Below are 14,193 nucleotides of genomic sequence, written 5' to 3'. Positions count from 1 at the left end.
TTAATTAGGAAAATAAGACATCATTTCACCTTTTATATACCTGTCAATATCTTAACTTATTCAAACACTGACCTCTATGTTGTATAATTAGACTCTTAAAAGATTGAAAATGCCTAGGGCTCCTAATAGGAGTTTTTGCTTTTGTATCTGCCATCACATTTCAAGTATTTGGAACTGACAAAAAGATACCAAAATACTAAAAATTACGAACAATGTAATGAAACTGATAGCATGGATTTCTAAGAGATACCATGATAGAATATTAAATCGTGCTCTTAGGCAGATTATGATGTCTTTTTAGTTTTATGGTTCTCTCTGTCTGTGTATTTGTGTGTGTATATACATGTGTGTGATTTTTTATTTTTATTTTATTTTATTTATTTATTTATTTATGTTATTTTCATTGAGATGGAATCTTTCTTTGTCGCCCAGGCTGAGTGCAGTGGCACGATCTCCCCTCACGGCAAGCTCCACCTCCCGGGTTCACGCCATTCTCCTGCCTCAGCCTCCCGAGTAGCTGGGACTACAGGCGCCCGCCACCACGCCTGGCTAATTTTTTTTTGTTTTGTTTTATATTTTTAGTAGAGATGGGGTTTCACCGTGTTAGCCAGGATGGTCTCGATCTCCTGACCTCGTGATCTGCCTGCCTTGGCCTCCCAAAGTGCTGGGATTACAAGCATGCGCCACCGCGCCCAGCTGTGTGTGATTTTTTTAATCAGCTAAGCTGTATCCTCAATCTCCACTTAAAAATGCTTAATTATACATCGAATCTCGATGTATAAGGAAATCACATAAGTACTTAACGTGTAGGGTTCTTATGGGGACTAGTGAGAAGTAACACTTAGATCATGAAGGGCCTTTTATAAGCTTTGCTCTTCCACCTAATGCTTTTCCTTTTTTTTTTTTTTGGAATGACTTGGAGATAAAGAGAAACCTTTAATTATATGAAGGATATTAAGTACGGTGGTGGTGACATGAGATTCATGTTGTAAAGAATCACTCTGGCAGCTTTGGGGAAGACAAATGGAGATAGAATGAAATAAAGGATGGAGATACACGTTGAGAATCCATTAGGATGCTGGGCAAGACACTATGGACGGAGGCAGTGGCAGTTGGTATGGATGGTAGGGAGAGATCAGGGTAAGATTAAGAGACAGAATCTAAAAGATTAAGTCACTGATCAGATGTCAGGACATGAAGAGTTAGGAGTTAAATGCACATTGGTTCTTGCAAGTCTCTGATAAAATATTAGTTTTTAGAAGGGTTTGAGTTTAAGTACCTTTATTGTCCCAGGAAAGAAAATCTACCTGTAAAAGAAGAGCACCAACATTTGATGAGATTTCAGACCTTTTTTACTCTTCGGAATGAAAATTTGAGCTTTTGATCATTGTTTCTTCTGCTTTCCAGAGCTGACCCTGTGTTTTTCTACAGCCATTTTTTCCTAACCCTCGAGTATTTGTTCACAACTTACATTTAGTGAAGCTGTTTTTCTCTATCTCTCATAACAAATGTACTGATAATGTTTAGGGCTAATTGTATGCAATTTACTTTTTGAATTGTGGTAATCATTATTGCTGTTTTTATTTTCATCTTCTCTTCCGCAGGCATCATCAGCTATAGATATTCAACCAAATTATGCCCTTTGGGGTGATTTTCAATTTTCTCCCTTTGGGAGGCATATTTTTTTTGTCAGTCATGAAGGGTTCAGATTTGGATTATTAAACACTAGTTTCCACATTGGACCATTTAACACTTTACATTTCCTTGTCTTTGGAAAACTTAACTTGCCCCTATGCTGTTTGGGTGTTTTTGAAGACCACATCTAATTTATGAAAGAATGACCTGTCCTCCAAACCCATATTCTACTTCTTGTTGCACAGAAAGACCTGCAGTACAGGAGGGTAAAACAGAAGTAGCTTCAGCATTCATGGATTATTTATAGGAGCACCTCTGGGGTCTTTTCCTGAGCTCTGTGCCTACGGGAGTATGTGCAGAAGTGTTTGGCTTTCCTTGCTACAAGAAATAGTTAAACATATGTCTGGTAGTCTGTGACCATAGCAGTGTGCTGCTTTTAAAGTAAGTAGATTACGTTGCCACAGATGCTGTCACCACTAGGGCCCCTGGAGGGTCAGGACTTCTTGATGTAATCAGTTTTTTCTTTTTTTTTTTCTTTTCTAGTAGCTATTGTTCTGTAAATTGTGGGAACTGACTGGGTTACAGAACGTGAATTGATGTTCTTCTCTGTTTTAACCTTCCAGAAATGCATCTTCTGCAGACACCGGGTTAAGAGGGTCTCTGGAGCCTGCATCCAGTGTTCCTACGGTCGCTGCCCGGCCTCCTTCCATGTCACTTGTGCCCATGCTGCTGGGGTACTGATGGAGCCTGACGATTGGCCTTATGTGGTGAACATTACATGCTTTCGACATAAGGTCAACCCCAATGTGGTAAGACGTGCCCTCCCTTCCTGAGTGCTAGGACCGCGTCTGGATTTTCTCCTGTTTTAGACTACCTCCCAGACAAAATGTGCTTTATTCTGTAATATTACTCATTGTTGACATGTCTGGACCGTGAGTTCCTTGAGGGCGGGGATTGCACACTATTATTTACTGATATTTGCCTAGGACCTGTCAAGTGTCTGGTGCACACTAGACACAATAAATCTGTATGAGTTGAATGAGTGAATGAACAGATGAATGCAGAAAACTCTTCATGCCTGTTCTGGTGTTGGATCCATACACAGGGCTGCTGAGTTTAGTTGTACACATTGTGCACTGCCCATATCCAGGATGAGAGTGAAATCATTTCTGCGAGGGGATCACCACCTGAGATTATGTAGTGAACAGTCTATGAAACTGTACACTGTGGTCTTGGGATGTTGTTTTATCTCTTTTAGAAGAAACAAAGAGCAGCAGCACAGTCAAGGAAGAGGTAGGATGGCCAGGAGCTGTTGGGACTTTGCTGCCTGAGATGACATATGTGAGGGACAGCCTGGGGCTCTGGAAGGAGTGAGGATAGTCTCATAGAAAAAAATAGAAAAGTAGAGGAGAAATATAGAGAACAAATGTTTTTTAGCTTATTTCTGGGAAAAGTGTTTGCAAGCAAATAACATGAATTTAGCCATATTTCTGTTGACCTGTCCTTGGAGAATGAAATCTTTCCTCTGGTTTAAACACTTAGAAATATGCCAATGTAGGGATAGTTGATATGTCTTTGTTAGCTTTCCATTTCACCATAATTGTTTTTGGCTACCAAATAGGAGGCTAAAGCATTGTCTAGATGCTCGGCTCTGCTAACTTGCCGCACTTTGTTTTCCCTGAGAGACTTGGCCACAGGCTATTAGCAGCCTAACATGCTTGTCCTATGTCCCTAATAACCTCTTGTGAGCGGCCTGCCAAGTCATCAGCATTGGCTTGTGGAGTCACACACAACAAATCTCCCAGCTCTTTGTAATGCTTTCAGCAATTTCCATTGATGTCTTGAGAGATATTTGATGTTTGTGGACTGGGGCTCTGTGCGGATGTGAGTGGATGCACAAATGTACAAAATGATGTCACCAACTGTCACATCTATTTTATTTGTCTTATTTTTTCATTGTTTCAGGTTCCAAGTTGCATATTCATTCATGCCTTTTCCATAGTTTCTTGAGTTGATGTCCTTTTGCTAAGAATAGTATTATGTATCCAGTAGAAAATACATTTTAGCAACTTTTAAAAAAATATAGTAATAACACCTTACATGACTGTGTGCAGTCAACAGGATTACCTCATTAGAGAATGTATATGAATGCATTTTGAGATGTGAACAAGTTCATGACCTCTGAAGTCAGAGTAGTTGGTGTTCACACTTAGATTCTGCCAGTAACAGACTGTGCAACCCTGTGCAAGTTCTTATTTCTGAGCCTCAGCTTCGTCATCTGTAAAACATGGTATCCCACCTCACCATGTTGTTTTCAGTTCACAGCACAGAGTAAGCACTCAAAAAATGAAAGTTGTATTGCTACTACTACTTCTACTGCTGCTGCTGCTGGTGCTACAATCTTATGTGAACTGGGCCACGTGAGTAGTGTTTTTCCTGTTTTGAGGATAAGAAACCTGAGTTCAGAGAAGTTTAATTCCTTGCCCAAATAGATGCAGATAATGAGTGGCAGGTGCTGGAATGTAAATGCCTTTTTAGCTCATACTCTATTATTTGGTGAATTCCAAACCTCAAATGGCGCTAGAGGTGTTCATCTGAAGCTTTGCTTGGGATCATGCATTACCATTTTAATTTTCCAAAGCCCTGTGGTTACTGATGATTATATTGAAGTTGCTATTAAAGAGATCCAGGTGTTTAATCAGGACTCATTCCTCTTAACTCTGGTGTGTGGTTCAGTCAGGTTTAGGTTACTAATGTGTTTCCTAAATGATGATGAAAAAGAAAATATTTGACTTTGAGGTGATTTAGAAACTACTATCTCCTACAGATCCGCTTTCAGCTTGGTACACTTTGTAAAGACTGGGGAAAACATCATGTAATTTACAACATTACATGAGGCAGCTTTTCCTGATGACGGAAAAATTTTCGTGTTCATAAATTGCCTTTGCTACATTTTCTGGGAGAAGCACTATTAGCACTCTTTTTCTAAAGTATATTTCTAGTAGCTATTTCTTATCCATTCTTCTTCCATGAGACTCCAAGTATGGATTCCTCCCCAAAGTGTTTGGGAACTAAGCAGAAGGAATTTATAGAATCTGGCAACTTTGGTTAAGAACATTGTGATTTGCCCCTATTGCTTTAAATGTTCTTTCCTTATCAAGCATAGAAAAGTTCAGATTCACTCAAATATCTCTCTTTGTGTCAACTGTGAATGCTAAGAGATATGCTTCTTAGAGCAGAAACTGTAGTTTGTCTGTATTCTCAACCATGCATTGATTATTTGAAAGTAATGGGCAATTGCCGAATCATAGCAGTGAAAACTATAAAATAAAGTTCAGGCTAACTTGGCAGCCTGGCCCAGTTGTTTTACAGAATAGTGGAGGATGCCTGTACAATTTAGGTGAAATGAAGTATAAACCTACTGTTGCTTCAGTAGAATCTCCATTTTTACTCACTTTAGGGTTTTTGAGTCCCTTATTTTTTATTTCTCCCAATTATTTGCTATAAAGCATCCAAAAGGACCATTTTAAGGAAAATTCTACTATTCCATTAGTGTCATAAATTATTATTTTTTAATTAATATATTTTTAAAATAGTTCTCATGTTGCGCAGGCTGGTCTCAAACTCTTGAGCTCAAGAGATCCTTTAGCCTCAGCCTCCCGAAGTATTGGGATTATAGGCATGATCCACTGTGCCCAGCTAATTATTTTAAGTATATGAGCTTATTCATTGTTTATTGAGCTTTGGATGTAAAATTATTTTGAATAATTGTATAAAATTCATCTGATTTATTAACACATTATTCCATCAAGCAGCAAACAGAGTTTATAATTAGAATAGGCAGTGTTTGAAAAAAATAGGGTAAAAATTCTTAAAGATGGAAAAGAGTATGTCACAGGAAGTATACAGCTGATCCCTGTTATTTCAACCTAAATTTTAGCATGTGTTTGCCAGCGTTTTTGTCAAACACCGTTTTTGAATGTCACTGCTGTGTTTCAGATGTAAGGTCTCCTTTATGTGTGCACATGAGTGTGTGCTCATCTGTCAATGTGTGTCGTCACGCTGTCCACTTCACCACCTTTTGCATGATTCATTATAACCTATTTTCTGGCTATATTTCCAAAGATTCCACTTGGATATATTCCTAACCCAATTATCTGAATGTTGCACAGATGTTTGTAAGGAAAAGACAACATAATACATAGTAGTTATGAAACTGAAAGCCTTGGAAATGTATTTTTTCTTCAAAGCAAATAGTCAGCTACCTGTAAACCATACACTTCTGCAAAATATAGCACCCCACCGGCCATCTCACACTTGAGTAAACTAGACAGATGCCCAGTGGAAGGGATGCCTGAAAAACAGAGGTGAGAAGATGGCATGCAATGTTTTTTCCTGGCAAGTTACTTAGTAAACTTTCATATTAGGTTAGAATGATCTGCATATTTAATTCACTGCAATGAACATGGCCTCTTTATACATCTTATATGAGGTACATAGTGTTTTTTCTTAATATTCTTTCTTCCAGAAAAGTATGACATTTAAGTTGTATTCATAGTTTTAGAAACCTTAGAAGTCGTGGCTATTAACATGGAGACAGATACCTATTTAAAAGAGAGGAAGAACTTTTATAGAGAAAACACTGCATTAGTTAATTTATCTGATTTTGTGTATTTTTCCTTTAGTATTATTGTAGCTATGTCAGGACAGTATTTGTTGTTGTCGTTGTCTTTTTATTTCTATCAGCTAGCACTTGGCTATCCATAGGAGCAGCTTGGTATAAATTTGTTAAAATAATTATCTGATGCTAGGGAATGGGATTAGTGGAGGAGAACAAGAACTAGTGTTTATTGAGCATCTTTTATGTCAGGTGTGTTAGGTATTTCACATATGCGCCTTATTCAGAGCAGTGTTTTTTGTGTGCATAATGGAAAGCAGGGTGGGTAGGGTGGCTTCTGTACTGGCACCTCCCATTCTAGAAACTCATCTAGGATCTTGTTATTCCACCGTCTGTCTCTCTCTCATGTGTCTTCTAACACTCATCTCAGTGATACAGCTGAGTCCTTGCTCAGCACTTACTGAATGCTTTTTTGTTTTTTATTTTTTTGGGACAGGGTCTTACTCTGTTGCCCAGGCTGGAGTGCAGTGGCATGATCTCAACTCACTGGAACCCTCTGCTTCCTGGGCTCAAATGATCCTCCCACCTTTGCTTCCCGAGTAGCTGGGACTGCAGGTGTGCGCACCCATGTCTGGCTAATTTTTGTATTATTTGTAGATACTGGGTTTTACCATGTTGCCCAGGCTGGTCTTGAACATTTGGACTTGAGCGATCTGACTGCCTTGGCCTCACAAAGTGCTGAGATTACAGGCATGAGCCACCGCACCCAGCCTGAATGCTTTTTCCAGCCTCTGGGTCTTTAGGCCAGTTTTACTGCAACTCCTTCCTGTCATCATGAGGCTGGGGCTTAGGACAGGAGAGGACACCACAATACACAGAATCTGTTGAAAGGCTCAAAGCAAGAGCTCTGTGGGTTAACCTATGACTATATAACTAATCTTGGGGTGATGATGTAGTGGGCTACCTCTCATTGCTAACAACAGTGAAACATTCTAGGCCTCATTAATATGGAAAGATGGATGTTTGAGGCTTCCAAATTCTATACCCTAGAATAGTAGTTCCTATCCTGTATTGTGTTGTAGAGCATATTATGCTTTTAGTGTCTGTTATTGAGAAAATACTTAATGAAAAAATAAGAATCAGTATACTTTTATGTGAATTCATTAATTATAAAAGGCCAAGCAGTATTTCAGGTTGATTATGGATTGATAGGGAGAGACTCCAAAACACTCACTCCCACTGTAACATTCCCTTTTAATTAGCCAAGGATGCAGAATTGTAGCACAAGTGGATTCAGCAAATAGGGTAGAAGTGAATGCAGCCTATAATAAAAAAACTTCCCCCTGGGTCCTATTTCCCTAATGGCCATATGCAGTTTTGTATATGTGTAGGCTGTTGCCAGATCTGAAACTAAACCTGTATTTTTGCTATACTATAGGCTTTTATACTTGTGTCTCATTCAGGAAAACTGAGTATCCATGCTTCTCGTTTTAATAAAATTTTTCTAAACATGAAGATGCCCTAGTTCTTAAACCAAAATCAAGGTCAGCAATACTATATAATCAACTAGGGGAAGGAAGTAGTTCTGTTCCCAGGTGGGTACCTGAACGATATCTCTCTCCAACTTTCTAGAATTTTTAGAAAGTCTGTTTTCCTCCAGAGCCTACCCCTGATTCTGGTTTATACATTTCAATCCAATTCGTTCCAACAGGATTTTTGGTTGGAAGGCCAGAATTACATTTCACCATATATGCATTTCACTATATTGTGCCCCTTGGATGTAAGACGGGTTGTCAGAGAATTGTGTTTTTGTAATTAAGCAGCATTCAGCTAATTTATATCCGTGGTTAGGACTTTGCTTAGCTTTACTTTATATTACTTGACTCTTTTAAACATCATCATGGTTTGTAGCCTTTTATGAGCCCATTTCATACCAGTTGACCAAAATTTTCTTCTTGATGTTCTTGCTCCACTTGGGCCTTTTGGAGCCTCTTCTAGATGACACTTTATTTCTAATTTTAAACCACTTTTAAATGGTTTGACTGTGTCCCCACCCAAAATCTCATCTTGAATTATAACCCCCATGTGTCAATCGCAGTCCAGGTAGAGGTAATTGGATCATGGTGGCAGTTTGTCTCACAAGATCTGATGGCTTCATAAAGGGCTTTCCCTTTCACTCAGCACTCATTCTCTTTCCTGCTGTCCTGTGGGGAGGTGCCTTCTGCCTGAGGCCTCCCCAGCCATGTGGAACTGTGAGGCAATTAAACCTCTTTCCTTTGTAAATTACCTAGTCTCCAGAGGTTCTTTATAGCAGCATGAGAATGGACTAATCCACACTTGTAGACGTCTTTGAAACTACCTTTGTTTTTTCTCAGCGAGAAATACCGGAGTTATCTTGGTTTCTATTGTACCAAACTTGGAATCAGTGATTCATCAAAGAGCCCTGGTTCTGTTTTATGGGAGCTCTACTAGAGAACAAATTTGCCATGAAAGGTGCACATTACCATGTTTTGTTTCATTTGAGTGCTGGCTAATTTAGTACTAGAGCCACTTTAGTGACAGAGCAGATGAATAGTATTTTTTTCAAACGGTTCAGGGTTCATGTTGATATGTCCAATTTACCTGGCTTTAATAAATTCATTTTTACATTGTTCTAACTTGAGGGCTTATTAATGCAATTTCTTCTTTCCTAAGTGATGCCTAAAGATTTGGACCTGTTTTTCTAAAATTCTCTTAACTCTTCCTGGGTTTGCATGGTTTAGCGGGTGGGAGTGAGGTATAGGTTGGGCCTACCACCTTCTCGTCCTCTGTGTGCTTGGATCCAGAGCCTGATTATGTGCACATGCTCTTCCACAGGGGACCTTTGCTTTTCAGGTCTCTTTCTTTAAGAGGAAAGTTTACAGTTCCTTTGAAGACAGTTTCCCACATTTGAAAATATTTTAAACCTATTGAAGACGGGATGAGAGTGGGGTAGAAATCTCAGAAACTGACCTCGTCCCAAGATTTTTAAACTGACCTGAAACCAAGGAAAATACAGCTGCTTTTCACTTTCAGTATTGGAGAGAAACTGATAACTAAATATGGCAACTATACTGCTTGCTTTCCCTTTCTTATCCCGGCACTTGTTTAGCCAGATATAAAAAATATGGCTTAGCACAAAAGTTAGTTACGGAGAACTTTAGTTAGACTGCCTTAAAACTGTTCAGTTCGATATATGTAGGGACCGTGAAGCATCCTGGAAGTAAACGTAACTTTTTTTCTTTAAACTTCTCCATCTGACTTCATTCTTGCTGACCAGACCTCATTCACACAACTGTTTCAAGCAAACATATATATATATATATTTTTGATGAGACAATGGTGGGACACATTTATTTAATACAATGTGATAAACTGCGTTCTAAAGGCTTTTCAGATACTAACTTATTTAATCTTCAGTGCCCCATTCATGGTAGGTATAGGTTGAGCATCCAAATCCAAAATGCTCCAAAATCTGAAACTTTTTGAATACCAACACAACACACAAAGGAAATGCTCATTTAAGCATTTCAGAATCCACAATTTAAGATTTGGGAAACTAAATCAGTAAGTATAATGCAGACACTCTAAAATTTGAAAAATTCTGAAATACTTCTGCTCCCAAGCATTTTGGATGAGAGATGTGCAACCTGTACTATTATCTTTTTATTTTTTTTTTAACAGATGAGGAAACGGAAACAGAGTTTAAGTTTATATAACTTGCTGTATATTACACAGGTAGTGGGTGGAAGAGCTAGGGTACAAAGCCAGGCAATCTGACTCAGAGTCCAGGGTGTTCTAAGCACAGGGAATAGTGTGTGCACAAACTTCCTCAAAGGCCTGGTGTATCTGAGGAAGGCTGAAGAGTTCAACGTCACTGGGTCTAAGACATGTCAGGTTTAGGGGGAGTCAGGATGGAGTGGTGAGTGGGAGGGTGGAGCTGGTGAAGTAGATTGGGTGATCAGAGATTGAAGACTGTCTTTCATAAAAAGTGAAACCCCCCTTTTTATATGTCCCTGAATTAAAATTTAAAAAATCTTCTCCCATCTTCAAATTAGGGAAACATTCTTGGCTAAACAAGGATCCGTTTTTAGGGACGAGGTGAGGGACAGGAAGGATTATCCTTTCTAGAGGAGATGGGTCATGGTGAGGAGAAGATTGTTTTGGGGAGGCCTCCTGGGAGCAGGACCCACAGGTACTCAGTTCACCCCTTGGTGGGGTGCAAACGCGTTACCCAATAGCTGTCTCTCACATGCGCCCACATGCACAAAGTGGATCATGCTGAGACCAGGCAGGAGAGGCTATTATTTATCTTGTTTCAAGAGTTCCTCAAAGTAGGGAAGATTAAAAAGAAAAAAGAGTTTCCCATTCAGGCATTACTCTTGAGACTTTCCTTCCTCCATGTTCCGCAAGGGAATTCCTTGGACTCCTTTGCCACTGCTTCAGGCAAATTTAGGGGAGTTCTGCTTTATTCTACAGTGGATGGTCCCATGCAAGGTTTATGTGTGGGCAGTATTAGGAAGCTCAATCTTGAGGCCAAGTGGGAGTGGATTAGAGAGTAGAAGGGATTGATTAGAGGCAGGAAACTGATGCTCCAGAGCAGGTGAGAAGAAACAGAGACCTGGATTTCCACCATGGCCGTGTCCCAGGATGAGGAGAAGGGTCTTGATTATGGGGACACTTTGGAGGTGGAATTAGAGGCCTTGGTAAATCAGATATAGTGGAGAAGGGAGAGAGAAGACCCCAAGGGACAACCAGTTAATTATAACTGATGATGAGTAGGAATTTTGCCTACTGTCACTTTCAGTGTGCCCATCTAATGCCAGTGAGCTTGCCCTGGCCCCCACAGGGCTGATACATCAAATGTAGCTGTAGGTTGCATCTGTCCTTTCAATTTCCTTTTTATTTTCCCTCACTTCATCTGGAGCTCCCTTCCATGGCTTGTTACTGTTTTATTTTAGTTTCTGCTTTCTCCTTTTCATAAAGTGAACCAGAGTTTAGCTAACACTCATCTCACAGTGATCTGAATGTTGTCATTTCCGTAAACCCTCATCTATGTCTCTAAGATCCTGGGTGTCTTTGTGTTTTGCTGATGATAGAATTGTTTTTCCTTTAACAATTTGGATATTGCAAACTAAAATTCTGTTTAACAAAGTTTGTTTTGACCAGCTATACTCTTTTTTTTCTCAGACTTGCACATAATCATCTAGTTTTTGTGTATGATTTTTTTCTTCTACGTAAGTTTTTAAACAAATGGTCTGCTGAATTTGCAGTGTTATTATTGACAAAGAGAGATTTCTGACCAAAGCAAAGGTATGGAGTAAAGAGAATTCTTAGCAAGGACTTAAAAAACACTACAGTGATTCAGACCTGAATCTGATCAATATTCCTAAATCTAACACACATTTTTAAAAAGAAATCTCTCACCTTTCTATCAATAGAAGGGTTTTGTTGAGCTCTCTCTCCACTTATCCCAATGATAGGAAGTGAAGGTTAGATTTGCCTGGGAGGAGGAATATTTAGCGTAGACCTTTTAGAATATTTACATTCAGAACCTATCTTTCTCTTATTCACATTATCAGGTGAAGCCAGAGAAGATAAAATTTTTCTTAATTTTGCTAGGAAATTTAAATATATCCCATTAAACATTTTTTAACCCTATTCAGTACCCCCTAATTTGTTTTCCCACTGCTGATCTTTAGCCATTTCCATAGGAAGGGCTGGGTCAGTGAGTACTGTGCTTCTCTCTCTGTTCTTTCTGTTGATAGAGCAAGGGCTTAAGGAGAGCCGCTGCAAACCCCCATGCTCACAACAGCCTCAACATACTCTATGAAAGAAGGCAAGGGAGTTTAACGTGATTTTGGAAAAATTACTCTAAAAATGGTTGAACTCTAGGCTATTCTTGGTACTAATGAAAAATAATTTCCCGAGCATTTGATGAGCTCCTATTATGTTGATGAATCTTCAAAGTCTGGGAAATGAGCTTCAGAGGACTGGTACTTCTCAGAATTCTGGATTCATGAAGGCTCGTGCTGGAGAGCATCAGGAGTTGCCAGCATCTGGGAGTGTGGTGTAGTCAAAACAATGGACTCCAGGCAGTCCTGCATTCTGGTTCCTGCTCTGCTTCTTTACTGCTTGCCACTTAGAACCATGCTGAAGTCTTGTTGAGAGACTTACCCGTATCTTAAAGCCCTGATAAATACTGATGTGAGGCCAAATGGGTCCCAGGATGAACATATGAAATTGCTATTTTTTAGGTTAAAACTGGTTTAATACCAGTCATTTTGTAATATTTGATATAAAACATATTCAGAGGAGAGGGGCTGCTACCGTACTATTCCTTAAATTCTGTTTTCTGGGGACAGATCCTTTAGGCCTGGTTCATAGTAGTTAACATCTGAAACATACTGAAACATAGGAAGCACTAAAAAATCTTCCTGCAGCTATGCTACTCTTCTTTAGTTTGGAAATAGCTGACATTGTGCATGTGAGCTAGGAATTCATGTTCCTGAGTCTTGTCACCCTCAGGGACAAAAACACAAAATTTTTTCTGTTCTGATATATATGTGGGTACATTGAGAAATTAGTAACAATTGATAACGTTTTAAACTTAATTGGAATGAAGGGAATTAGCACCTATTTAGTTATGAATAATCACATCAATATATTAGCATTTTCATTAGTAAAACTTAATAGCTTTCCTGTCTCTCAAAATATGGCTTTAGTTCTGTGTGTAATAATGTGGTTTCAGGAAAAATATTTACCTAAATTTTTTATTCTGTCCTTATAAAACTGCAAATTGACCCTGATTTTTTAAAAATTCAAGACAAAGGCATTTTGGTGTAGGTGTTTGGTTTTTATCACAAAAGCAGACTCATCAGAATTCTTAGGTGAAACTTGTCAGTGCTGTGTTTGCTACTTGGCTCTGTCATTTCCACCACAGAGTACACTGTGGAACCCGGGAGCCCCTTAGCCGACCTAGATCCCACTGTGGGGGCAACTGCATTAAGAAATACTTACATGGGGCTAGGTGCAATGGCTTTCACCTGTAGTCCCAGCCCTTTGGGAGGCTGAGGCGATATCAGCCTGGGCAACATGACAAAAACCCATCTCTACCAAAAATACTAAAATTAGCTGGGCGTGGTGGTGTACGCCTATGGTCCCAGCTACTTGGGAGGCTCAGGCTGTAGGATCACGTGAGCCCAGGAGGTAAAGACTGCAGTAAGCCAACATTGCGCCACTGCACTGAAATACAGCCTGGGTGACAGAGCAAGACCCCCATCTCAAAAAAACAAAACAAAACAAAAAAAAGAAATATTTACATGGGACACTTGATACTTGACAACTTCAAAGGCCAACTTACTGAGGAAAATCAACTCTTCCATTCCAAGGACCACCTATTTGGGTTTTTTTCTTTTCCCTAGATAAGGTGTACTTTCATGTAAAATGCTTTCTTGCTTTTGCATGGAATTAATATTTCTCAGTTCCCAGGAAATTTTAAGCTTTGCAGCAATTTGTACTTTTTTAAAAAAATAATTAAGGCATACAGAATTGTCTGATAGCTTGTTAAGAAAATTAAGTAGTGACATTAATCTCATATTTTAATATTGGTATTAGAGTCAAGCATCATAGATACAGTAGAAAAATATAAATGGAATGTGTTAACAGACACACAACAGCAAAGGGTATTTGACATTCCAACATCTTGTAATGCATAAGAGGCAGGATATTCAATTCCTTCACGTAGAAAACAGTAATTAGATGCCATAGCCATAATGAAATCCTTAGATACTGACAAAATGTAATGAAAGTTTAATATTTTTAAGACTATTAACTACAAGCAATAGAAAAGGCAATTAAATGAAATAACTTCCAATATTTCTAACTAAAAGGCTACCCTCCAAGTCTTGATTGTGTGCCCA

At 39.0% G+C, this 14,193-nt stretch overlaps 2 protein-coding genes across 7 annotated transcripts in view; both read left to right on the top strand.

Annotated features, from left to right (window-relative positions):
* Positions 1-14,193, top strand: part of LOC126937587 (acyl carrier protein, mitochondrial-like) — a 398,652-nt gene that overhangs the window by 224,382 nt on the left and 160,077 nt on the right. The gene's annotated exons all lie outside the window — the stretch shown is intronic.
* Positions 1-14,193, top strand: part of KDM4C (lysine demethylase 4C) — a 416,349-nt gene that overhangs the window by 344,413 nt on the left and 57,743 nt on the right. For 2 of the 5 annotated variants that reach the window (XM_050761128.1, XM_050761130.1), the window contains 2 exons: positions 2,259-2,444; positions 3,954-4,055. In XM_050761128.1, coding sequence (XP_050617085.1) covers positions 2,259-2,444; positions 3,954-4,055 — 288 coding nt within the window. Of the gene's footprint in view, positions 1-2,258; positions 2,461-3,953; positions 4,056-14,193 lie in introns of those variants that run through there. The other 3 variants (XR_007719783.1, XM_050761129.1, XM_050761131.1) reach the window with 3 other exon arrangements.

This window comes from Macaca thibetana, chromosome 15, assembly GCF_024542745.1.
Source record: "Macaca thibetana thibetana isolate TM-01 chromosome 15, ASM2454274v1, whole genome shotgun sequence".
Lineage (NCBI taxonomy): Eukaryota > Metazoa > Chordata > Mammalia > Primates > Cercopithecidae > Macaca > Macaca thibetana.
This window is presented reverse-complemented; position numbering and strand designations above follow the sequence as displayed.